General features: G+C 33.7%; 1 protein-coding gene across 1 annotated transcript in view; it reads left to right on the top strand.

Annotated features, from left to right (window-relative positions):
- Positions 1–23,147, top strand: part of LOC132756030 (cubilin-like) — a gene marked incomplete at its 3' end in the record, with an annotated part of 36,061 nt that extends 12,914 nt beyond the window's left edge. Inside the window, exons 6-11 of the mRNA XM_060746987.1 lie at positions 4,304–4,408; positions 7,393–7,581; positions 15,557–15,650; positions 17,470–17,568; positions 22,112–22,281; positions 23,044–23,147. Of these exons, the coding sequence (XP_060602970.1) occupies positions 4,304–4,408; positions 7,393–7,581; positions 15,557–15,650; positions 17,470–17,568; positions 22,112–22,281; positions 23,044–23,147 (761 nt within the window). The remainder of the gene's footprint in view (positions 1–4,303; positions 4,409–7,392; positions 7,582–15,556; positions 15,651–17,469; positions 17,569–22,111; positions 22,282–23,043) is intronic.
- Positions 23,148–25,197: the final 2,050 nt, after the last annotated feature.

Below are 25,197 nucleotides of genomic sequence, written 5' to 3'. Positions count from 1 at the left end.
AGTTGGTGCAATCTTGTGCAGAAAGTAGCTTCCTTGAGACCTTTTTGAACATGCAATTTCTAAAAATTCCATAACATATCTTAAGCTATAAACGCCAAAACTTGAACAATTATAAAAGTGCAAATGTCGGATGGGGTGTGTGCAACGGGGGTATGTATATGAAGGTATGCCTGAATTTTAAGAAAAAAATGGGTTATAAGCTGTATTCCTGTTGTGAATTATATTTAAAGTATTATTAACATTAAAGTAAGGCGGCATTGACATTGTATTTAGAAATTTGACATGTTCTTTAACGTTTCCAGAGTACACGGTGACAACTATTGTGAAATCCTAGTGTTCTAACCTGAGCCACGCGGGTCAAGTTAGGAAACTACCAATTTATTCTTTATATGGAGAAAAGTTTTGTTCTTTTGACTGTCTAATGTATTCTTTTTGGGGGCATGTACAGAATAATGAATGAACAATCCAAAACTAAGAAATGAAAATTTTGCCTGTGTCTCCCTTTAAGTGACTGTAAAGAAATTTTCTATCCGTTACGCATTATCTATTGATTTATTCTTATTTCAAAGTTAGTTGTGTCTAACTATATAACATGAAGCAGGTGATGTGTTAGCTCTGGAATTGGGTGTATTTGTGTTTCCTCTCTAAAGTCCATACCCGTTGAGGCATTTATTCAAATTGTATCAAACGTCAAAGAAAACAAGTAAAGCATTTTGTCTAGCAGATAAATTTTCCCATTTATATTATTCATAATAAAAGCTGAAATTAAAGATTTAAAGAACAACATTACTTTGTATACTAAACAGGAAGGCAATTATAACCCTTTATCCTTGTTTACCCAATTTTTAAAGGTGATTTAATTTGAGCACAGCGCTTTTATTTGAACAAACTTGGTAGACACTTAGTAGAAGATGTTTGATGATCAATATCTAAGCTCTAGAAATATTGGCTATTTAGTCAAGATTTTACATTAAACAAGTAGAGAAAATCAATGATTCCCGTGACGGGTCCCACTTTGTCCCCATGACTTTTAATTGAACAGACATAGTAGACACACAGTTGTTTCATGCTAAATATATAAGCTCTAGCTGTTTGGGCTTTTTAAAAAAGATTTTTTTAGCTCACCTGAGCTAGCTCAGGGTGAGCTTTTAGGATCGTTGAATGTCCGTCGTTCGTCCACACTTGTTCGTTAACACTCTAGCGGTCACATTTTTGCCTCAGTCATCATCAAAATTAGTCAGGATGCTTATCAAGGTAATAGCTCGGATCGGTCCGAACATGGGTCATCTCGAATGAAAAACTAAATCACAGGATGTAAAAAAAAGAAAACCTTCTTAACACTCTAGTCTGTCAGATCTGTCAGGATGCTTGTCTAGGTAATAGCTCAAATGAGTTTTAACATCTAAGATGAAAAACTAGGTCACAGGAGCTAAAAATAGAAAAATCATGTTAATCCCCTTTCATAATTCCATTTTATTTAGTTCCGCCCATTGTTTTCTCGTTTAGGGCACACGCCTTTTATTACTTGGGGACCATACGCCGCTTTTTATGGAATGGCACGGAAGTGTCTCATTGAAGGTTCCATGATAACCGCCGTATGAACACATCTGCGGATGTTTCTTAATTCAAAATTTTACTATTTCATGTTTAAATGTTGAATTCTGCTTAAGCCGGTGCTAGGGGGCGTGGACGGTAACTTGCACTTTCCAGTACCGTCCATGAACAGGCTCAATCAAACCGAGCCTGCAACATTTTCAATTTTGCCGTGTTGGGCTTTCTTTGGGGATTCTATATTTATCTATTTTATGATCACATCCGTGTTATTTGTGCCGTGTGGCGGCTGTAAAAAGTCTCCCCGTACATTTAATCAATGATGTTATATTTTCGATCCTTAAAGATCGTTCAGCACGACATTATTGTTGTGCTTGTGGTATTTTTAGTTTCAACTTTTCGGCATTTCTAGTTGGGTGGTTCCAATATTCCTACTTGAATCATGTTGAATCACCCTTAGGATATGTTGCCTGCTTTTTAAATTTGTCTTTTGACGTCTTATCTGTGATACGCAGGCTTCATAACCTCTGATCCCCTTTCATAATTCCATTTTATTTAGTTCCGCCCATTGTTTTCTCGTTTAGGGCACACGCCTTTTATTACTTGGGGACCATACGCCGCTTTTTATGGAATGGCACGGAAGTGTCTCATTGAAGGTTCCATGATAACCGCCGTATGAACACATCTGCGGATGTTTCTTAATTCAAAATTTTACTATTTCATGTTTAAATGTTGAATTCTGCTTAAGCCGGTGCTAGGGGGCGTGGACGGTAACTTGCACTTTCCAGTACCGTCCATGAACAGGCTCAATCAAACCGAGCCTGCAACATTTTCAATTTTGCCGTGTTGGGCTTTCTTTGGGGATTCTATATTTATCTATTTTAACACTCTACTGGTCACATTTTTAACTCAATCATCATCAAAATTGGTCAGGATGCTTGTCTAGGTAATTGCTCGGATGAGTTTGAATATAGGTCACCTGAGGTCAAAACCTAGGTAACATCGTCCAAATGAAAAAACCTTATAACACTCTAGTGATAACATTTCTGACTCAGTTATCATCAAAGTTGATCAGGATGCTTGTCTATGTAATTGCTCGGATGAGTTCGTACATGGGTCATCTCGGATGAAAAACAATATCACAGGAAATAAAAATAAAAATAGAACAAAATTACATGAAAATTGAAGATTTGGTTTGATTGGGCCTGTACATGAGGGATAATGAATAAGTGCAACATCCTTCACGCCCCCTAGCACCGGCTTCAGCGGTACTCAATTCTCAACATCTATAATTGCTGGAGCCAATGATCTCGAAGAACCAGACAAATATAACACTGAAGTGAAATATGGGCAACTTTTTACAGCTGCAACAGAGCACTTGACACCTGTTGTCGTGAAGTATAAACATCTGAAAACAATGTGATCACTTTGAAGCAATAATCACAACAAAATTACATGAAAATTGCAGACTCGGTTTGATTGAGCCTGTACATGAGGAATAATGAATAAGTGCAACATCCCTCAAGCCCTCTTGCACCGGTTTCAGCGGTACTCAATTCTCAACACCTATAATTGCTGGAGTCAATGATCTCGAAGAACCAGAAAAATATAACACTGAAGTGAAATATGGGCAACTTTTTACAGCTGCACCACAGCACTTGATACCTGCTGTTGTGAAGTATAAACATCTGAAAACAATGTATTCACTTTGAAGCAATCATCACAACAAAAGTACATGGAAATTGCAGGCTAGGTTTGATTGACTTAAAGGGTAATGAAAAAGTGCAACATCCCTCACGCCCCGTATCACCGCCTTGAGCGGTACTCAATTCTCAACACTTAATAGTGCTGGCATCAAGAATTCTGATTTCGAAGGACCAGAAAACCCTCAGTTGAGATTTAATATTAAAAATGTGTTTAAAAATACTTTCACCTTAAAGGCACACGACATTAATATAGATATTTCAATTTAAATATGTACGTATTTTATATTAACATGACTAGACAGAAGGTTCTAATTTTACTGGTAAGCCTCAGGGGCCCCTCTACATTATTTCAAGCACAAACCTGGGAAGAACTGCCGATGTTTTATAAGCTAGCCGAATAGCCTTGTCAAAATACATATTGTGGTTAAAATAAGGAACTGAAGCATACAAATAATAAAATATGATAAACAAGATCAACAAGGAAAGTCGGCGTTCAATGAACGCAACCCCATCCAATGCCTAATTGCAAGGTGTGCGACTAGGCATCGAACAGGGAACACTAGATTTTTTTGTGTTAATTAGCGTTTTTAAAATTCTTGAATGTGAATTGTCATTATTAAGAATGTGCATTGTTATATATTGGTAATACAAGTTACCTTTGGGAAATATAGGACAATATAGACTTCCTTAGATATATATATCACCCTCGGCTGACACCTCAGACTTGATTGATCTCAGTCAAGCTATATTCTACTGTATATCTAATCAGCAACTTGTATAATTAAGATAACATATAATGTGGTCTGCCTAAGGTGTATTCTGTGATACATATATATCTTGGTCTGCCTAATACTGGTTTAAGGTTTAGGTCTGCCTAATAGACCTAAAAGAAAACAAATCTTTTACAGTTTTAAAGAAAACAAAATTAAAACGTAACTGTACATGTTTTTGTAATCAACATGTTCTTATTTTTTCTTTGTGATCTTCAGTACTTATCAACATGTATAAGGATTTGACAAAAAAGAAACAAACATATAATGTATTGCAGGCACCAAAGCACAATGATATAACGCTGACACTTAAAATGCTAGATTTTGGCTCAGCCAGTTGTGAGGAGGAAAGTATAATCATTTACGAAGGAAACAGTACACGTAAGTTTTATATTTTATAGAATACTATCATTAAATGTAGAGTGTATTTAAAAAAAAACAGGAACCATCTTTAAAAACTAAACTTGTAAGGATTTATCTAAACGTTGTCCTGTCCGTTCGTGTTTTTATTTGTCCATCTGGTTTTTAGAATCTGTTGTTGACAAATTAGAATGTATAGGTTATAGCTTACAAAAAGGTGTTATTGTAATAATAGTGAAATAATTGAAAAATATATCAGCAGGACAATATAAATCAGTTTGTGCCACTCATTTAAGTTGTTAAACATAAAATTACTCTAAAAGGTTGTGCGTTTAAAGCGATTATATTCTGAAATTCTCTTTTTTTTTACTTTCCTCCGTATCACTACAAGTCCGATTGCTTATTGCACAAAAAAATAACAAATAAATCAAAACTTCTTCATTCCGTTATTACTTCCAATTTTTGTGACCCCATATATCTTGATAAAATTAATTCCTGTTTACGAGGTATGATCAAAAAGTTCTCGGCTCATTATATATTTAGCCACTACACTGACATTTACACACGATACGTCGAAACCGGTATCTCATTGAATATTACTGACCGAGTTACACGCGGTGTTCCTCAGATGTATGTCTATGTTGTTTTATACTGTTTTGGTGACACTTTTGCTCGTGTCTCTTGTTGTTTCTCGTCTACGGTAAGTAATTTCCCTTGTCCCTGGTTTATATTTATTTTATCCCCCCCCCCTTCCCCGTGTCTCATGTCCCCTTCCCCTGTGCCTTTTGACATTGTGGGCCTTTATTTGTTTTTTTTTATTTCCTTATAAGTTACTTATTATGTATTCTGATGTAGTGGTTTGCCTGCCCGTTGAATGCCGCCTTTCCTTGTCGATCTTGTTTATCATGTTTTACACTGATTAAGTTACATAAAATACACTTAAATTATTAATGAGATGTGTCATTAAGACCAAATGGAGAAAGTTGAAATCCGAGCTGCAATAAGTACCTCTGTAAGAAAAGGATGTCCCCTAAGGAAATCCATGAAGACTTCATGGATACACTTGGGAATGAGTCCCCTTTCTATAGCACTGTGAAAAAATAAGGGCTGCTCCTATAAGAGCGGCAGGGAGAGCATTGTAGATTATGAGCGGCCTCGGCGGCCAAAAGAGGCCACGAACAATTAAACTGCCGAAGTTGTGCACGATCTGGTCATGTGCGACAGAAGGCGAGACTTGCGAATCATAGCTAGGGAAGTGGGTATAAATTTTGGTTCAGTTCAGGCAATTCTGAATGATGTCTATGACATGTCAAATGTTTCCGTTAGATGGGTTCCAGACAGTTGTCTGACGACCAGAAACGGACCAGGCTTGACAATTTAAGATATACTTTGTCTCGCAACGAGGATAAAATATGAAAAACAAGATCAACAAGGAAAGGCGGCGTTCAATGAACGCAACCCCCATATGACCCAGCAACAAGAACCAATGGCAAGGAGCCCAGGCGGACCCCAAACATAAAAAGGACAGGGCAACGACACGTTAATCATTAAATGATAAATAATTTGTAACTGATTAGGAATTCAAAGAAAATAATAATAGGCCCACAAAAGGGAAAGGGACAGGAGACCGGGGGAAGGGGGGGGGGGGGTTAATCAAAGAAATAAAAACTAGAGGCAATGGGGAAGATACTTACCGTAGACGAGAAAACAACAAGGGACACAAGCAAAAGTGTCACCAAAACAGTATGAAACAACATAGACATACATCTGAGGAACACAGTGGGGCGCCGCCTTGGAACGGTCAGCAGCATAATAATGACTGCTGGGGAGTTTAAACCGGTTAATGGTGCACCAAACCTCGCTCTTAGCCCCACCATGTTCCTATAAACGAGACAGTGTAAATAAAATGAATCCCCGCCAAGTGAAATTCTAACAGTTGTCATTTTAAACCCGATTTTATTTACCGGATAGTAACTGAGGATGAAGCATGGGTCCATTACTTCGATCCAGAATCCAAAGAACAGAGCATGCATTGGAAGCACCCTGGCTCAACCCCTCCGAAGAAATTCAAGAAGGTGCCATCAGCAAAAAAGATGATGGCTTTAATTTATTGGGATAGTCAGGGGATTATCATTGTTGACTATCTTGAGCAAGGTCCGATCATAGACGATACGTACTATGCAGACTAATTGTGATGTCTGCGTCAAGAAATCGCGCGTAAAAGGAGGGGCAGACTAACTCAAGCCGTTCTGCCTCATCCCCCATATTGCCTCCCCCATCTGACTTCTACCTGTTTACGAAACTGAATTAGCTTCGTGGTAGATGTTTTCGAAGCAATGAAGGTGTCATAGAGGCGGTCCATGAGTTTTTTTAGGACCAAAATAGAAAGTTCTATTTTGAACGGTTCAACAAGTTGGAACACGGGTAGGCAAAGTGCATTGATATAGAAGGCGATTATATTGAAAAGTAAGACCATTTGTTGGGTTCTCTGACTACCGGAAGTACATCAGGCAAAGAACTTTTTGATCAATCCTCATACCTATATTTCTTGGTATACGTATTGTCCTTAGATATGATTATTGCTAGTGTAAGAAAGCATTCAATATGTATTTTTACTTCACGTCAACTTGCAATCACAGTAGAGATAATTTCAATTTCCGTTATGTAAAAACGTATGTATAAGTCCAGATTAAGAAGTACTTTATCGCTTCTTCACAAGCAAAGAATATTCTAGATTCCTTATATTTTTTGTTTAGAAACATTTACCTGTAAACAATGACAATATCAAATGCAATATCTTAATTTACTTACATAACTTTTAAAACTAATATATATTTTGTTTGTAGTCTTACCATTTTAGCACTAACAGCTGAACTAATTAAATATTTTCTATCTCATTTAAGCACAATTAACATTTGCATAATATGAATAAAAATGTCAAAGAGCGTTCTTTAAAATTAGTCACTGTCGTTCTTTTATATGTTGTTTTCAATATGATTTTTCAGAAGGGAGACCTTTAGGTACAATATGTAGTGATAATGATCTCGGAATATTACCATACCGTGCAAGTTCAATGTTTATTGAGTACAGGAATCCTCTGGAACTAGACGGTGGACGTTTTGAAATAGAATACATGTTTGTAGAGGACAACTTAATATCATCAACGAGCCATTCTTCGGTTAGGGAAAATGATGGTAATGCTTACTGTTTTTACTGTTTTGTCAAAGCACAACAAATAAAATCAATTATTTAAGGTAATTCTGGAAACAAAGTGATCCCTCGGAAGCATTAATCACAACAAAATAACATAAGAATTGCAGACTCGGTTTGATTGAGTCTGTACATGAGGGATAATGAATAAGTGCAACCCTAATGGGCACTATAAGGAACTGTGAAAATGACAACATAGGACAGTTAATTATATAATTAAAATCAAACACTTTTATCTTTCCAAAATGGATCTGAGAGATACATGAATAATGTTAAAGAAAAAAAAAATGAAACAAGTTGCCCCCTGTGTGGTTTAAACCCATACCCCTCAGTTTCAATGCAGTTGATTTTAATTCTAGCCTATTTGAATACTTTTCAATGCAGAGGTTAATAAATTAAGGGGATCTAACCTTACTTTTGACAAAATAGATAAATACAGAATCCCTAAAGAAAGCCCAACACGGCAAAATTGAAAATGTTGCAGGCTCGGTTTGATTGAGCCTGTTCATGGACGGTACTGGAAAGTGCAAGTTACCGTCCACGCCCCCTAACACCGGCTTAAGCAGAATTCAACATTTAAACATGAAATAGTAAAATTTTGAATTTAGAAACATCCGCAGATGTGTTCATACGGCGGTCATCATGGAACTTTCAATGTGACACTTCCGTGCCATTCTATGAAAAGCGGCGTATGGTCCCCAAGTAATAAAAAGCGTGACAAAACGTGTGTCAAGGAAACGAAAAATTTTCAAATGTATTACAATGTAAACTGCAAAATCCGAATGTTTTTGAATGGAATGTGGCAAATAATAACTAGGGGTGCGTTTCATAAAAAATCTTAGGACCGATTTTAGTCGTAAGTGAAAAACTGTGGTAAAACTGCGTTTCAAGAAAAGTCCGTAGTACAATTTTAAGACTAAATTTAGGACTATTTCTATGGATGCCTCACGGCACTCCTTACTTTTGTCTTAAAACAAGTGCTTAAAAAAACATTGCAGTTCTTGTTTAATTGTCTGATATATTTTTACGTATATACAGTAGGCATATATGGTATGCATTGAAGTGAAAACCTTTCTTAAATATAAACATGTTTATTTTGAGCTAACCAGTGTCATAATAGGATTTATTAGTGAAAGCAAATCCGTACCACTCATAGTATATGACTGACATTGTGACTGATATTGCTTTGCCGGACTTAGTTTGGCGTATATCTTATTTTCAAAATTCAGTATTTTTTTTTAATTTACATAAACTTCAAACACGCTTTACATTATTCCCCTATAACAGATAAGGCAGTGTACATTATTCCCCTATAACATATAAGGCAGTCAAGTGCATTATTACCAGATAATAGATAAATATAGAATCCCTAAAGAAAGCCCAACACGGCAAAATTGAAAATGTTGCAGGCTCGGTTTGATTGAGCCTGTTCATGGACGGTACTGGAAAGTGCAAATTACCGTCCACGCCCCCTAGCACCGGCTTAAGCAGAATTCAACATTTAAACGTGAAATAGTAAAATTTTGAATTTAGAAACATCCGCAGATGTGTTCATACGGCGGTAATCATGGAACCTTCAATGTGACACTTCCGTGCCATTCCATGAAAAGCGGCGTATGGTCCCCAAGTAATAAAAAGCGTGTGCCCTAAACGAGAAAACAATGGGCGGAACTAAATAAAATGGAATTTTGAAAGGGGATTATTGAAAGGCCTTATTATTACTACATGACATTTACATGATATAATTATGCATGACATAAAAAATGGAAGGATAGCACATCATATGAAGTCAGATATGACGTCAATAAACCACATGACGTCATAAAAATAACTTCTACGCGAATTCAACTGATTTAATTGATTATTTTGATTGAAATAGATAATATTTTCTTATGTTACAGTAAAATAACGCACGATTAATCATTCAAATGTTTTGTAATAAATTACTAAAATAGATAAAATACAGAATCCCTAAAGAAAGCCCAACACGGCAAACTTGAAAATGTTGCAGGCTCGGTTTGATTGAGCCTGTTCATGGACGGTACTGGAAAGTGCAAGTTACCGTCCACGCCCCCTAGCACCGGCTTAAGCAGAATTCAACATTTAAGCCTTAGTTAGACAACTATTACATTTCAGCGCATTTGAACTCAAAAGGTACATTATCCTACAACAATTCACGCAAAATTTACATTCATTTCCTAAAAATAAAGAAGTTGTTTTGTTTCATTTCAGTAAAATATGAAACATAATTTAAATAATCATGTGTGCCATATGCTCTTTATAAGAATAATTTTAAAAGAAACTCAAAATTTTTTTAAGTCCCCTTAGATCTACATTATAACATTGATGATATGAAGTAAGATAATAGATAAGAAATATCAATGAATAAATGTCAATTATAAACCTTAAATATATTTTGTGTCTGCTTAACCATATGTCATTTTACACTATCTAATTGCAGGATAAGACACATTTCAAAATTATGTAAGCTAGGTATAAGTGGAGAAGCTTTGCGAATTTTCACATGTTAAATCATGTGTAAAGGTTTGTAACTCTTACTCGGACATTTTTGCATGCGCACTGAGCTTGAAACAGGGGCAGATAATGTCGCCTCTACTATTTTCTATTTTTATAGAGGACATAGAATTGTTAATACTAGATAGCCCGTTGTGTGGTTTAACTTTTGACGATATTACTTTTATTCTTTTTTTATTTGCTGACGATATGGTTTTACTTGGTAACATTCCGTGGAATTACAGCATAGTCTTGATTTGCTTAATGAATATTGTGATAAATGGAGGCTTGAAGTCAACACTGATAAAACGAAAAAGTGTTGCATTCAGAAATGCAAACGAAAGATGGGCATACAATGGTAGCTTAATAACAACTGTAAATAACTATAATTATCTAGGCACTGTTTTTAATTATACAGGCTTTTATACTTTAAATCAGACGACATTAGTTGGTAAAGGATTAAAAGCTTTGAATGGTTTAATACATAAAACAAAACAGTATGCTGTTAAACCCTCTGTTATGCGCCAACTCTTTGACGCTTTTGTTGCCGCCCCCTTGAATTACGGATGCGAAATATGGGGCTTTAGAAAATCGAAGAAATAGAACGTGTTAATTTAAAATTTTGTAAATAATTATTAAATGTTAAAATATCAACTAGGATTTATGGAGAGTTAAGTCGATTTCTATCGTATAAAAATAGATATGTAAGAATTATTAAATTTTGATGCAAAACTGTATCGACGGAAATATCTTGATAAGAAACCTATATGATTGTCTACTTGAAATAAAGAATAATAAAAATAATTGGTTTATAATGTTAAATCTATTTTAGATAAATACAGCTTTTTCTATGTAAGGTACAATCCAGGTACAGTTTACATGCAACAAAAATCATGTTTTGTTTAAAGGAAGAGTAATTGATGTTTTTAAACAAAATTGGGAACTTAAGTTATCTACCAGTAAAGTAACGTTTTGATATATAAAAACTATTTTTGAATTTGAATCTTATATAGACATTTTACCTAAAAGGTTTAGGATTGCTACATCCAGACTGCGTTTATCATCACATAAACAGAGAATTGAAACAGGCAGGTATGCGCCAAATAGAATTGATCGCAAACAAAGAAAATGCTTACTTTGTAACAGAAACTATATAGAGGATGAATATCATTTTGCAATCATTTGCCCGTTTTACGACTTTTATAAAATCTTACTATTACAGACATCCAAGTGTTTACAAATTTGTAGAATTGATGCAATCTAGGAATTTTAAAATAGTAAAGAATAGTAGTAAATAGTAAATTTTGTATAGAGCTTTTTCTGTTAGAGCGAGTCAAATTGTTAAGTTTTTCATATCAGTTATACTATCTACTAGTAATTGTAATTCGCATATTGTACTTAAATTAATCTAGGTTGTGTATATTTTTTGTATTCTTAATTCACATAATCTTTCTCCATCTCCGTTAGATAAATATTATTTTTTTACCGTGGCGTACATGCTTACGTGCGTGCGTGCGCGCGCGCGTCTGTGTGTGTGTTTACTTTCTCCAACTATGTTATGCACTAATTTCAATGTTTCTATGTATGCCTTGTCAAGTGATTATAAATTTGTATTATATGTTACTAGTATTTGTTTTAACGAAAAACTTGTAAAAGTGTAAGTTTAAAAGTATCTGTCTGTCTGTCTGTCTGTAAAGCATAAAATATTTTCCGGGAGTTTCTTAGTTATCAATGTGTATAACTTCCTTTTTCAAAATCGCAATACAGTAATGTCGCTGTACCCTTAAGAACATCATTTTTGTAGACATTAATATATTAAATTTGTTTCGGTTTGGTGCATTTAGGTACTTAATGGGTAAATATAATTTTTTTAGTTCTTAATAAAAATCACAGCATAGTAAAAAAAAGAAACTATTCTTAGAACATTCTGTGCTGATCGTTTTTCCCTCAATATCTTTTTATGTCGACTAACCTCAATTTCAAGATCATGTGACCCTATTCTAAAATTTGAGTATAGATTCTTCTATATGTTTAAATTTTCTAATGTCTAAAACATCTAAGTAACATTCATATGAGAATTTTCCTTAAACATACCATAAAATGACAATTTTACATTAAAATTTACAGATGAATGCCACACTTGTTTATTCTAACACGATCCGCATTTTTTCCCTATGCGGACAATAAGACGGAACAAAAGTGGTGATTTGCTAATAGAGTTGTTTGTTTGTTTGATTGTTTCATTTTACGTCAACTTATTCAGTCATATAGCGTAGTCTAACCCCGTTCCTAAAATCTAGACGCGTTCCTGCGCTATAAAAGCACTGGGAAACCAACAGAGAGGCGTAAAGTCATGCTTAATAAGCAGGTACGGCAACGTTTATTTGTTTATGTCGTGTTAGAATCGAAATAATATATTCAAATCGGTGATTTTATCACTGGATAACATCACTGTTTGTCGTTCGGATGCGCATCATTATATCACTCGGGCTACGCCCTCGTCATATAATTTCTCGCATCCGAACTCCAAACAGTGATGTTATTGAGCGATAAAATCACAGTTTGGGATATATTATTTCTTAAACCTATTTACAAATTGTGCTATTAAGTATTTTTCTGGTGTAACTAATTGACTTTCCCATACATATCAAAAACCATGACTTTGTTAAAATTTTCTTAAAGTTGTCACCCAATTGTCATGTCCCTGTATATCATCGTTAAACATCATTAAATAACACTTTTTAACTAATCTTATGTTTGTCATTTTAATAAGTTTTAACCAATAGTTAATACACATCTTAATGGATACTATGTACATGGGATACGGCGCAGTCGCCTAATACAGTTAAATTAGTAATTCTGTTAACAACACATAAAACGTTTGCATGCATAATATTGTACCCGTTCTAGCTCTTCAAATTTACCCATGCCCCAAATTTCAGCCCCATTTAGTAACTGAGGTCATATTTTAGTATCAAACAGTTTAAAAAATACTTTCTTACTTAATTGGCCACAATCATACAAGGATTTTGCTTTATTAATAGTCCATTATGTCAGAGTTTTTATAATCACCCGATGATTATGACATGGGTGTTGATGATGAATAGCGCATGCAGCAGAACATATTTGTTTCTTTTTTGTCTTTTAAGCTCACCTGCGCACGATGTGCTAAATTGTGATCGGTCATTGTCCGGCATGCGTCCATCCGTCCGTACGTAAATTGTTTATGCTATAAAAAAAAATGACGTTTTGTCGAAATGAAATAAGCCTAAATTGCTGAGGCTTTGAAGCTTTGTTGAGTATTTTATAATATCAGAACATTGAACGTATCACCATGCTATCGATTTGCTTTTTCTGTTTCATTTCACACAATACTCCAATCGTCCTGAAAAATCAAAATTAATCGGATGCGCCTCACAGAACATGTGGACAGAACATGTGGGATATTCCGACCATGGGTGTGGTTAGGGTTTCATTGAAAATATCCAACAGCGCTAACATTCATACTGAATAAATCATTGTCATTTGAAACAAATTAATAATTATATTGTAGTAAGGTTGGGGATGAGTGTGATATTTTTTAAGTTGGCTCCGTTTCGTTGGGCAAACTACCAATACAGGTAATGGTATTTAACGAAATAAAAATGGTAAATCTATTTTATAAATTAAATTATGAAAATATTTTAGTTAAATTAATTAATTAATTAATTAATAAGTATAAGAGTTTTTTTATTACTGAAGATAAGTGTGCCTTTTAAAATTCTATTCTATTTAGTTACGCCAATTGTTTTCTCGTTTAGGGCACACGTATTTGTTTAAGGTATTTCAATCCTAATGCATTACCTCCGCTTTGAAGAGTTTTCAAATAGGCTAGAACTACTGTTAACTACATTGAAAATGAGGGCCGTGGGTTCAATCCCCAGAAGGGTCAACTTTTTTTTCTTTCTTTTCTTCTTTTAACATTATTTATGTATCGCTCATGTCCCATTTGAAAAGAAAAAAGTGTTTAATTTTGAGTTTTTAATTTATATAGGTATTAATTGGCTAAATTATGCTTAATTTAGTAATAAATATGGTACCTGATATTTTCTAACAGTAATAAAATCAAAACTCGACGGTAAAAGTATTTCATATTTTACAAGATCAACCAATATACTTCTCTAAACAATTTAGGGAAACTTTGAAAACAGGCACTCATTTGGGTATATTTTAAGGATTTTTTAAATTAGGCTCCCATAGTAGGAAAATGGTCAGACACGTAGTAAAAATGGTTGGGGTAGGGTGACATTTTTATACAGATTTCATAAATTTTAAGTAGAAACCATAATTTTGCTATGTGGATTGTTAGCTGAATGGTACTATTTGTTTCTAACCAAAAATTAATGGGAAAACATTTTTCATTGGAATGTTATTGCAAATTATTTAAAGGTTCCTCATTTTTTAAAAAAGGGCCCTCATAACATCCTAGCTTGAGTTCAGAAAAGTGGCCATAACTTGATTTCCGTACGGTAAACTTTGTTTAAATTTTGCATACAGGTGCACTTTAAGGTATATATCTGACCTATGATGTCAACTTTTTAGTTCCTTATAGTGCCCATTAGGGTGGTAATACCTTAATTGGGGACCATACGCCACTTTTCATGGAATGGCACTACTGTGTCACATTGAAGGTTTCATGATAACCGCCGTATGAACACATCTGCGGATGGTTCTAAGTTCAGAATTTCACCATTTTAATGTTTAAATTTGGAATATTGCTTAAGCCGGTGCTAGGATGCGTGGACGGTAATTTGCAGTTGACGATACCGTCCATGAATAGGCTCAATTAAATTCAAATAATTAAATTAATAGAATTTATAATAATAGGGAACTTGGTACAGTTTTTATACACAGCATTGCATGTGGTTTCATATATATTTTTTAACCCAAATAGTGTGTACAATTACAGCTATACACCATAGGTAATTTGTAGTACAGAAATATATAGGGCGTTCAGGCAAAACAATGTCGTTAGTGTTGGAACTTACTGCGGGTCATATTAAACTGAGTATGAGTACTGAGTAGAGTATGCAGATGAATGTGATATTTTTGTTGGTTCCGTTCTGTTCCGCGAAGTACCAATTCCCATATAGATAACGCGGGATATAACGGAACGGAACATGATAAATGTATTTTTTTTAGATAAATTATGATAATTTAATTTAGATAACTTATAGTATTATTGAACTAAGTATTATGTTTTTTTTATTTATTTCTGAAGATTTAATAATTTTCAAACTGTATATGTAAGATTGCAGTAGTACCACATAGGGTGTCTCAAACCTTCTTCCGTCCCGTTTTGCAAAATACCAATAACCTTTATCTACTCGCATTTAATTATTTAATTGATTGACTGTCATTATTTAATCTAAAAATGCAAATACCGTAAATTGCACTGTTTTACAGCACCATGTGGTGAAGAAATTGATTTAGAACTGATCGACGGTGTAGCTGAAATTCAGCTCCGGACGGAATTATTCAACGGCATAGAATTCTACAGGTATTATGTAATTGTTAGATATAATAAAGCAAGGTTCTAAAAAGGTCCGCTCCTACGTGACATGAATATACGAGTACCCAGTGAAAAGAAACAACAGAATAAATGCAGCAAACTCTTATCTCAAACGATATATAGTTCACTTATACAGTGTAATTTGAAAATCTGTTACGTATCATAGAAGGTGAAGCTTACTTTTTCCCATAGGAAAATAAAGAAAAACCCCATCAAAACAACCAATCTTGTTTCTCACAAATTGTTAAGGTACGTACTCTCAAAAAATAGATATCAAGTAGAATATTAAAGTTTTATAGAGAGTATACTACATGTATCATCAAAACTTTTATGAAATTTGTTTTGAAAATCAATTATCTGAAGATTTCAGTGAATACCAACTGCTTTTTCTTTTGTCATGTCCAGATACATTTAAGGTAAGCAAATCCTTGATTATGTTACACTTTATCAGTCATGTCAATAAACTAACTTTGTAATTTTCCAAAGTGTAAAAGTTTGATTTTGTTTTCTCAGCCATCATTTATATAACAGTTTTTGAACATGTACTTTTTTCCAAAGCGGCATGCCTTCCGATGAGCCGAAATATTGCAAGAAAATAAAACTTGAGAAAAATGTACTGATATTTTAAAAAAGTAAAAAGATTAAAGTTATAATTTACATGATATGTGAACTTATTGACTGATTTTGCAGTATTTATCATCGTATTTCTACTTCGTGACTAACACAGTAAGGGCTATTTACGCATATTTCGACCTTGATAGTTCATTTACGTGAATTGTAAGTAGAAAGTGCTATGTGTTATTACTCTTTTTATTCACTACACACTGTTTTACATTTAAATACATTTTCAAAAACAAAGATCATGAAAGTTAGCATGAATCATCTGGAGGCACGCTATCTTACTAAAATTAATACAACATCTACAATAGATTCTACATTTTAAAGGTAAACAATCGATCTGATCAATAGATTTATACTGTATTCGTTTTCATGTATATTTAGGAAATAGATATCAATTCTGCGTGCATTGTTGTAGAATAATGCACGGTTTCAGTTCAAATGCGCAGTTATATAATCACGAAGGCCGAAAGGCCTGAATGATTAATTACAAAGCATTTGAACGAAAAACGTGCATTATTCTACAACAATGCACGCAGAATTGATATCTATTTCCATTCTAACACGTCAATGAAAAATAGCATGATTATTATTATATAGTTGGACTTTATTTTTGGTGGTTAAATAAAGGCTGTTCCCGTGGGTTGAAACAAAACTGTCGTTAAAACTACCGTGTGTAGAAACATTTTAAGAATAACGAATTTTGAAAACGTTGATAAAACTTTGTTTGTTTATTTTATTTCCCTCTAAAAGTTTTCAAGCGAAATACAAATTATTAAAAGTAAAATGAGTGTAAAACTTAACTCGTTTGCGACATTTAAATAGCATACTTGATTTGATTGTTTTACACGTGATGTTTGGCGCTACATTGTGACGTCACATAAACAACACTTTAAACGTCTGTACAGCGTTAACGACTGAATTAAAGATATTGGTGTTAAGATTCATTTTCTTAGTTAGACCATTTTCCTTCATTCAAGATAGTTTTCACAACAAAATTCGACAATTTTTTTTTTTTATTTATCAGATTTTTCAAACAAAATGGCGCCCTCAATGTGAAAATACACAGGGAGATAAAAAGAACGGCGGGTGCGTTGTTGTAGAATAATGCACGCTTCGGGCCTTCTTTGTTTATATAGAAAAAAACCCGATAGTGTTAGAATAACATTCTAATCATCTTTCAATTCAGAGTAAATGAAAACTGTACATGGACGCTAAAGACAGCTCAAGATAATTTCATGATCTTAAAATCCGACTACTTCATCGTCGAAGAAAGCGAGAACTGTATGTAAGTAACCAATAGTTTTTTTAAAATGCATATTATAACCTATATAAAGCTAGTACAATAGAGTAACTGGGAGTCATTTTCTGTCTCAGAACTTACAGTTATACAAAAGGTGTATTTACTGTAATTCACAAACTATTCGTACAATTTAAACGAACATTTATGAAAATTCGTTGAAAAATGACCGAATTTCAACGGGATCAAAAGGAGCTTAGACATGCCCTCTTAGAGGACTGGGCTTGAATCCCACAAAACGCCGTTCGCTGGCTTATTAGCAGCACGAGGAGGCGGCATAAGGCCTTAGTCAACGCAAATAGGCACCGCACTCGATATTGACGACATCTTTAAACTGTCGCTGACTTTCAAATCAATCCACTTGTATCACCTATGCACAAACACATAAAAGCCGCCTTATCCAGACTACACCGTTGTCACGTGTCCGTGAGTAATCAGAACATAACAAAAACATCAAATTAATACACTTTAATATCAAAATTATCAAAATATAAATTTTAACTAATTAATTGTTTTGTATATTTACTAGAATACAATCGAATAAGTGATTCCTATAATTTTTGAGTCGTATATTAAAAAGATATCACACTAGTTAAAATTCATCTACCACTCGTAGAATGCATATTAACTTAAGGATCAACAACGGCCATGTTTTATTGCAACCTCTTCTAAATTTGGCCAGTTATAACCCCATTTACATTTCCGTTCAGGTTAGGGAAGTAACCACTGCGAAAAATTGGTAGTGTATCCACAAACGGTTGCGGTAACGGTTACTTCCCCTAATCAGAAGGGAGTTTTGTTTAGCAGACACTCGGCCTTTGGTCCAAAATTTAATGATTATTAAGTTCACAACGACTTTTTGATCAAATTTTATGTTGAATTATTGCCAGAGTCAATTCTTAACTTTGAACAGTGACCCAGGTTAAGTGTTTAACATTCAAAAATGAAAAGAAAATACAATTTTCAACTGTCAACTGGGTCAAAATTCAATATTACTCCAGCAGCATAAAAATTGAATCGATGCAACACTAAAGATACCAAAGATGCGTTGATGTATAGCTAAGAATTTTTCTATGACTGATACTTAAACATCTCTGGCATCTTTTACCCAACACAAACGACACAGATATGAAAATCCAAGACACTATAACCGGTATTACCAGATTAAATAGTGCCAAAAAGTTGCAATTCAAATTGTTATAAACTAGGTTTTATTGATCTACTGTTCCTGGCCTTTATATGAAGAAAGTTACGAAATATTTTTGAAAAAATATACAACGGCCATCATAGAATAATTAGTATATTGAAATTGTCATTCAATGAAATTCGGCATATGGTACCAAAAATAAAAGTCACGTGGTAGAACCTCTTTAATTAGATTATTGTAGGTAACAAATATGTATGGAAATCTGCATCGTTACGTTACACAGAGCTTTGTTTTCACAATACCGGTAATTCACTACAAATTCATAAAAATCAACACTTCACTGTTACAAAATGTAGTGCTTTCGTCTTATGGTATAAGCTATACTTAAATTATATTCCTCCTTACCACTTAAAGTGTTATACACTTATGGTACAATGTCGTAGCCTGATAAATTTACACCGACGGAGGCACCATTGTGTGTGTTCCCACGAAGTATATTATTTCTAACATTTTTCCACTACATTCTCGGATCTTGATCGTATTTTATTGTTTTTCTCTTTTATGAGCTTGTGAACTTGTGAAGTTTTTTTTATTCCCTATAATTATATCGTCATTTAAAGTCAACATTTTGAAAGGAGATATAAAGCAAAGTTTGCCAGAGGCATTTTTGTTCAAAATATAAGAATAGTTTCAGCTCCACACCAGTCGCAAACAAGGGTAAATGGTAAGGACATCCACCGCTGCCAGGACTTTATCCAGATAGGCTATGTAAATCTTTTGTAAATACATGCTGCCCTTTTGGCAATATATTTGGATTTCGAACATTACTTTTTTTTCTTGCTGATAGGTATCAGTTAAATAAAATTGTAATTTTGGACGTTTGAGATGACAGCTCTAACACAACTCTTGAAAGTTTTTGCTCTGTAAAAGCTCAAAACAGTTTGCTAACGTTTTTAAAAAGAAGATACAAAACATTGACAACGAATCAATTCTGATCATTGTTTTAAGTTGAAGATTCAGTCACTGTTGTGACGTAAATGTACTTTATAGTTGATACACGAACATTTATGAATAATGTGGATAGAACTTTAAGGACAAACTTTTAGAGTTTGTTTTAAATAGCGTGATTGAGATTATTTTTGTTTAGTTTGTAATTTTATATATGAAATAGTACTTTTGTGAGGCTGAAACGAATGACTCTTTTTCATTGTATAATCTTAGATGTTTGATAAGAAACATGCGGGGCGCATGAAGTCGGAGGCGTAGGTAATGTGACGGAAATGTACTTTATAGTTGATTTGATTGCCTCCCCTATTTATAAGTTAACCGTTTGCATCCAAAACAAAAATACAGTTCATTCGTAAATTTAATTAGATAGGAAGAGTAGGCATTTTATTTGTTTTTATCGTCAAATAGATATAAGTAAGCAGAATCATCCAAAGTGTTTATATTTTGAATTGCTTGTTTACTCACAATAATTTGTATGGAAATTTACTTCAAATGACAGACGCTTATTAGGTTTAATTGAAATCAATTTCAAGAAACGTTTTATAATTTAAGCCAATCGAAATCATTGTTTTTATTCACTTCGGAGATGATGCTTCACAAGCATATAAATAGAGCGCGTTCAGTGTAAAATTACTAATCAGTCTTTCGGATGAGACTTTAAATCGAGGTCCCGTGTATGGGTGCTTAAACACTTGGCACGTTAAAGAACCAGGAGAAGCTTCTGGAATTGGGACATCTTTCTGTATCTGTAATTGCACTATCCTCCAAAAAAAATAAAATGACTAATACTCTTCTTGAGGACTCGCCCATATGGGCAACCGGTGGCGAGTATAAATAAACGCAAATACACAAACACACACAAAAAATTCAGTCTGGTCCTGTCCGTTGGAGAGTGGAAGGGAAGTCATAAATACTTACTGGTACACACGCATCTCAGATTTCTGGTACTAAGGACGTTTTATGATTTCTGTAAAATTCATTGGGCTCCGGACCGTTAAGATCGAAGTTGTAATCATATTTACTAGTATACCCAGGCATCTTAGGTACTGGTGCTAAAAATATCTTTGCATCTTAAGGAAATATTTTGTATTTTAAATAGTTAGTCTGCCTGTTGCCTGTAAGAGTTTGATATAGGTGATATTGTATTTACTAGTACCCAGGTATCTTAGATATCTGGTGCTAAAAATACCTAAGTAAAACCTCTTGGACAAATGTTTGATAGAGAATAATTTATTTGAAGACATTATTCAAAGAATTGGTTTTTGAACGTTTAATGATAAGAGATCGTTGATTTGAAATATTAAAGTAAGAAATAAGAGATAGGTTTAAGAATATAAATTTTAGTTTGTTTGAAAGTAAGTGTGAATAGAGTTTAATTGCTTCCTGAAATATATATTTTGAATAATTTAAGATTAGTTTCAGATTGTTATTTTGCATTTTATTATTTCTGGAATTACTTTTTATAAGTTGATATCTTATCACAAGGTTAAGAAACCACAAGGAAAATTTATATTTGAATATTTCAAATCATTTCGGATAATTTCCCAAGAAAAATTATATATTTGCATTTGAGAATCTTGTGATTTTATTTTGTAGCTATAGATTAAATAACCATCAGCTCGGTACACGCTACACTGTTTCATACAAGCATATTTCACTTTTAACATATTTTAAAGGTAAACTTACTATATAGACGGAAAGAATTTTAGAGCTCTCTTCAAAATACCAAGGGTATTCAAATCATTTGGGGTTGATATACTTCACTTACTTAAGTCATTGATTGAACTTTTTTTACTTGTTTGTTAAGGTGTAGTTTTTTTTCAGAATCCATCAAAGCTATTTGCTTTACACTTGTTTCATTATAAAAGATATGACGCCATGTCAAAACTGACAGATAATTCAAACCTTATCGTTTGCAAAATTATGAATGCATTTCAAAAGAACAGTGCCAGTTTTGGCCACTTTTTAACACAACATTTCCTGTTAAAAATCTTTTTTTTATGTTTATTATTTACACTTTGAACTTGTACTCGTAATTATATTCAGCGCATAAAAAGTGTAAAAAAAACGATATGTCCTGTTTGAACTTAAAACAAACAATTTTATGCCTTTATTACATGCCTTTGATGAAATTCATTATACAAGATTTACTTTGGATAATGTGAGATTATCCAAAAATATTTCAAGTAAAATTTCTGCTTCAGAAGTCGCCTACAAAGAAGTGGTAATACGTTTAGTTATTTATCTGGATAGCTGAAAAAGTAGATTTTCAAAATAAAAAAATACAAGACGGATAACACTTTCTCAATGACGTAAGCTAAAATCGTGCTTAATTTGAATCACATTTATTAATAACGTAATTATTATATTTGGTAGCTGGGACTATGTTGAAATTACAGAAAAGGGCGTTGATGGGACAACAAGCAAATACTGTGGTTGGGACCCTTTGACATATATCACATTTGGGAGCGAAATCCAACTACAATTCAAGTCGGATGTGTCATATGGATACAAGGGTTTCAAATTCATCATCGACGCGAGTAAAAGTTATTATTTTAAAACCTATAAATGGTACCAATGAACTTCCAGCGTTTGCACCTGTAATCGTCTAATATATATCATTATTTCATTTAATCTCATCAATTAAGCATTGTTCAGTGTCTGAAAATAAATCTAAATAAACTCCATTATTATGTTGATTTCCAATATTACCTTTAGTTTATGCACATTTTCTTTTGCAATTAATGGTCTGATTTATATTGTTGAACACAATACTGATTTTATTAAATTTTACAGAGATTAAAAGCGTATAATAGACTTGATTAGCGTATTGTCCAGAGCATTACAGCTATTTGTTCGTCCAGCAGAATTCAATTTTGTTTTCAACAATGTATAATAACCTCAAATTATTACTATTTATATAAGTCAAAAAAGTTAGAGACCAATTAATTTACACTCAAAGTCGACTGTTGCCGACATTTTTCTTTTTTATGACTGCTCTTCTATGTGAAACACCGACAAAAAATTATATTTTACATTTTTAAATGACTTACTTTAAAATCGTTGTTTGATGTTTGTCACAATAACTTGACCTATGATAGGGAGACCAACTCACTTGGCATTATGGAAGCATCTTTCATATGGATCAATACCGTGTCCATAGACCCTATAATTAAATAAACAGAACAATTATATAGGAATGAAATATTCAATATCTTTGTAATAATGATGAAACCTATTGTTATTGAGCAAGGTAATAGGGATGAAATAACCAATCTCTTTTGTAAAAAATGATAAACATTTTGTAGGAGGTGGAGATGACTCTAAGTGCATTGGCAGTATATTGGGTGGTGAAGATTCAAGGATTATGAATAAAGATGATTTAGAAGAGGATTGTTTCTACAGAATACAGGTAACAACATGAGAGTATTCCAGCTTTTAATGTGGAGAAACGCTCACGTGCTCCTCTGTGCATTTTTTCAGGCATGTTCCATAAGCTAGCCAGCTAGATCAAATTATATAATTCAGTCCCTGGCAGGATTCGAACCCATAGCGGTTAGAAGCAAGTGGTTTTAAATCAAAGACCTAAACTACTTCGCCACGGACACCTGTTCAATAATTGAGTACAATTGTTTTACGCAAAATGAATCGAGTTTATTGCATATTATCAATTAATAAATATCATAAGCATATGACAATAGATTTGACGTCTGTCAACCGCCTTCCATCGTCAACAAGTAACATCTTGGATATCACAGTTTGTATCAGATCTTCATTAATCTTCGTTAAAATGACTAAATTAGTGATTCCTCGATTATTTCAAAGAGAAGACATATTGATTAGATTCAGGTCATCTTGAAAAAATCTAAAAGAAATTAGAAGTCACCATTTTTGTCTGATTTCGATTAGCAATTGTCAGAATGTTTATCTCAACGGTCTATCAGATGAGTTTGAAAATAAGTTAAAAAAAACTCTAGGACATGACGTAAAAATCTAGAGGTCATAATTTGTCAAACTTTGCTAAAATGTTTCTACTGTGAAATTTCACAAGAGCTTGAAAATGGTTCGCAGTAGGCCAAATCAAACAAAATATTGTAATTACAATTTTGATTTGATGTTTATTAGACTTTTATTAAAACGACGTTGGGACAATTACTTCTTCGCTCAGTGTAGATTTAAGTTCAACATATTGTTTTGGTTTGGATTACTTGTCCTTGTTACTACGTTTATCTTAGTAAAGTTGACAGGAAACCAGTAATGTTGTTATTAATTCTCTTTTTATTGCAAGTACAAATGCAGCAATTGAGAAGCTCCACGCAAAAAAGTGCGCTCATTACAGATACCTTACCAAATCATTCTTACGCACAGGTCATCTTCTATTCAGATTAAGTATTAGTACTATTTTCTTTTCCATACTTATACTTATCGTATGCACTGTCCATAAGAGAGGGGTCAGATATTAAATTTAAAAAAATACTTTCACTGATGCTTTCCTGGTAAGGAAAGTAATTCCATTGAATACAAACAAGACTTACAAGAATTGTAAATGTAATGTGACATCACAGTAGTTTTTGTGTCACTTCTGTAGTCAGTAATATAAGATGATTAAAATATCAAAGCATGTACAGTTTCTTTATCACCTATAATCCTACTCATTGTCTACAAATCACAAAAACTAATCATGGTAAGAAATATAAAATCCCTCGATGCATAACAAAGTTACAGTCCGGACAAGAATGAGTGTACCTATAAACTCTTATTGTGGTCAAGTGTAACTTAATATTAGTGTGACCTTGACCTTTGTGGTAGGGACGTGATTATTAGACGCGGCACATCGTCTTGAATCGGTAGACATTAATGCCAAGTTATTCTAAAATCCTTCCATGAAAGACAAAGTTACAATCCGAACACAAATGTGTGTACCTATAAACTCTTATTGTGATAAAGTGAACTTCAAAATGTTAAAGTGACCTTGACCTTTGAGATAGGGACATAATTCTTGGACGCGACACATCGTCTCTTTATGGTAGACATTTATGCCTGACAAAGTAACAGTCCGGACACGATTGTGTGTACCTATTTACCCTAATTGCGATAGTGTGAAACTTCAGAATAATAGTGTGACCTTGACCTTTGAGGTAGGGACGTGGTTCTTGAATGCGACATATCGTTTTGATGTGGTAGACATTTGTGCCGAGTTATTTTAAAATCCCTCATTGTATGACAAAGTTACAGTGCGGACACGAATGAAGTGGGTATGCATAGACGGACAGACAGACAGACAAACAGACGGACGGACAGACGTTGCGATTTAATATGCTATTATTTCCGCTTCCGGTATGGCGGTTGTGAAAAAATGTAAATAAAAGAAAATCGAAGAAATATGAAGAAATATGATTGAACTGAAGAACTGAGTTCTCTGAAATGTGATATACAAGTTGAAGCTGGTAAAAGTTTACCCC

This window comes from Ruditapes philippinarum, unplaced genomic scaffold (assembly GCF_026571515.1).
Source record: "Ruditapes philippinarum isolate M1 unplaced genomic scaffold, ASM2657151v2 ctg9994_1_1_1_1, whole genome shotgun sequence".
Classification (NCBI taxonomy): Eukaryota; Metazoa; Mollusca; class Bivalvia; order Venerida; family Veneridae; genus Ruditapes; species Ruditapes philippinarum.
This window is presented reverse-complemented; position numbering and strand designations above follow the sequence as displayed.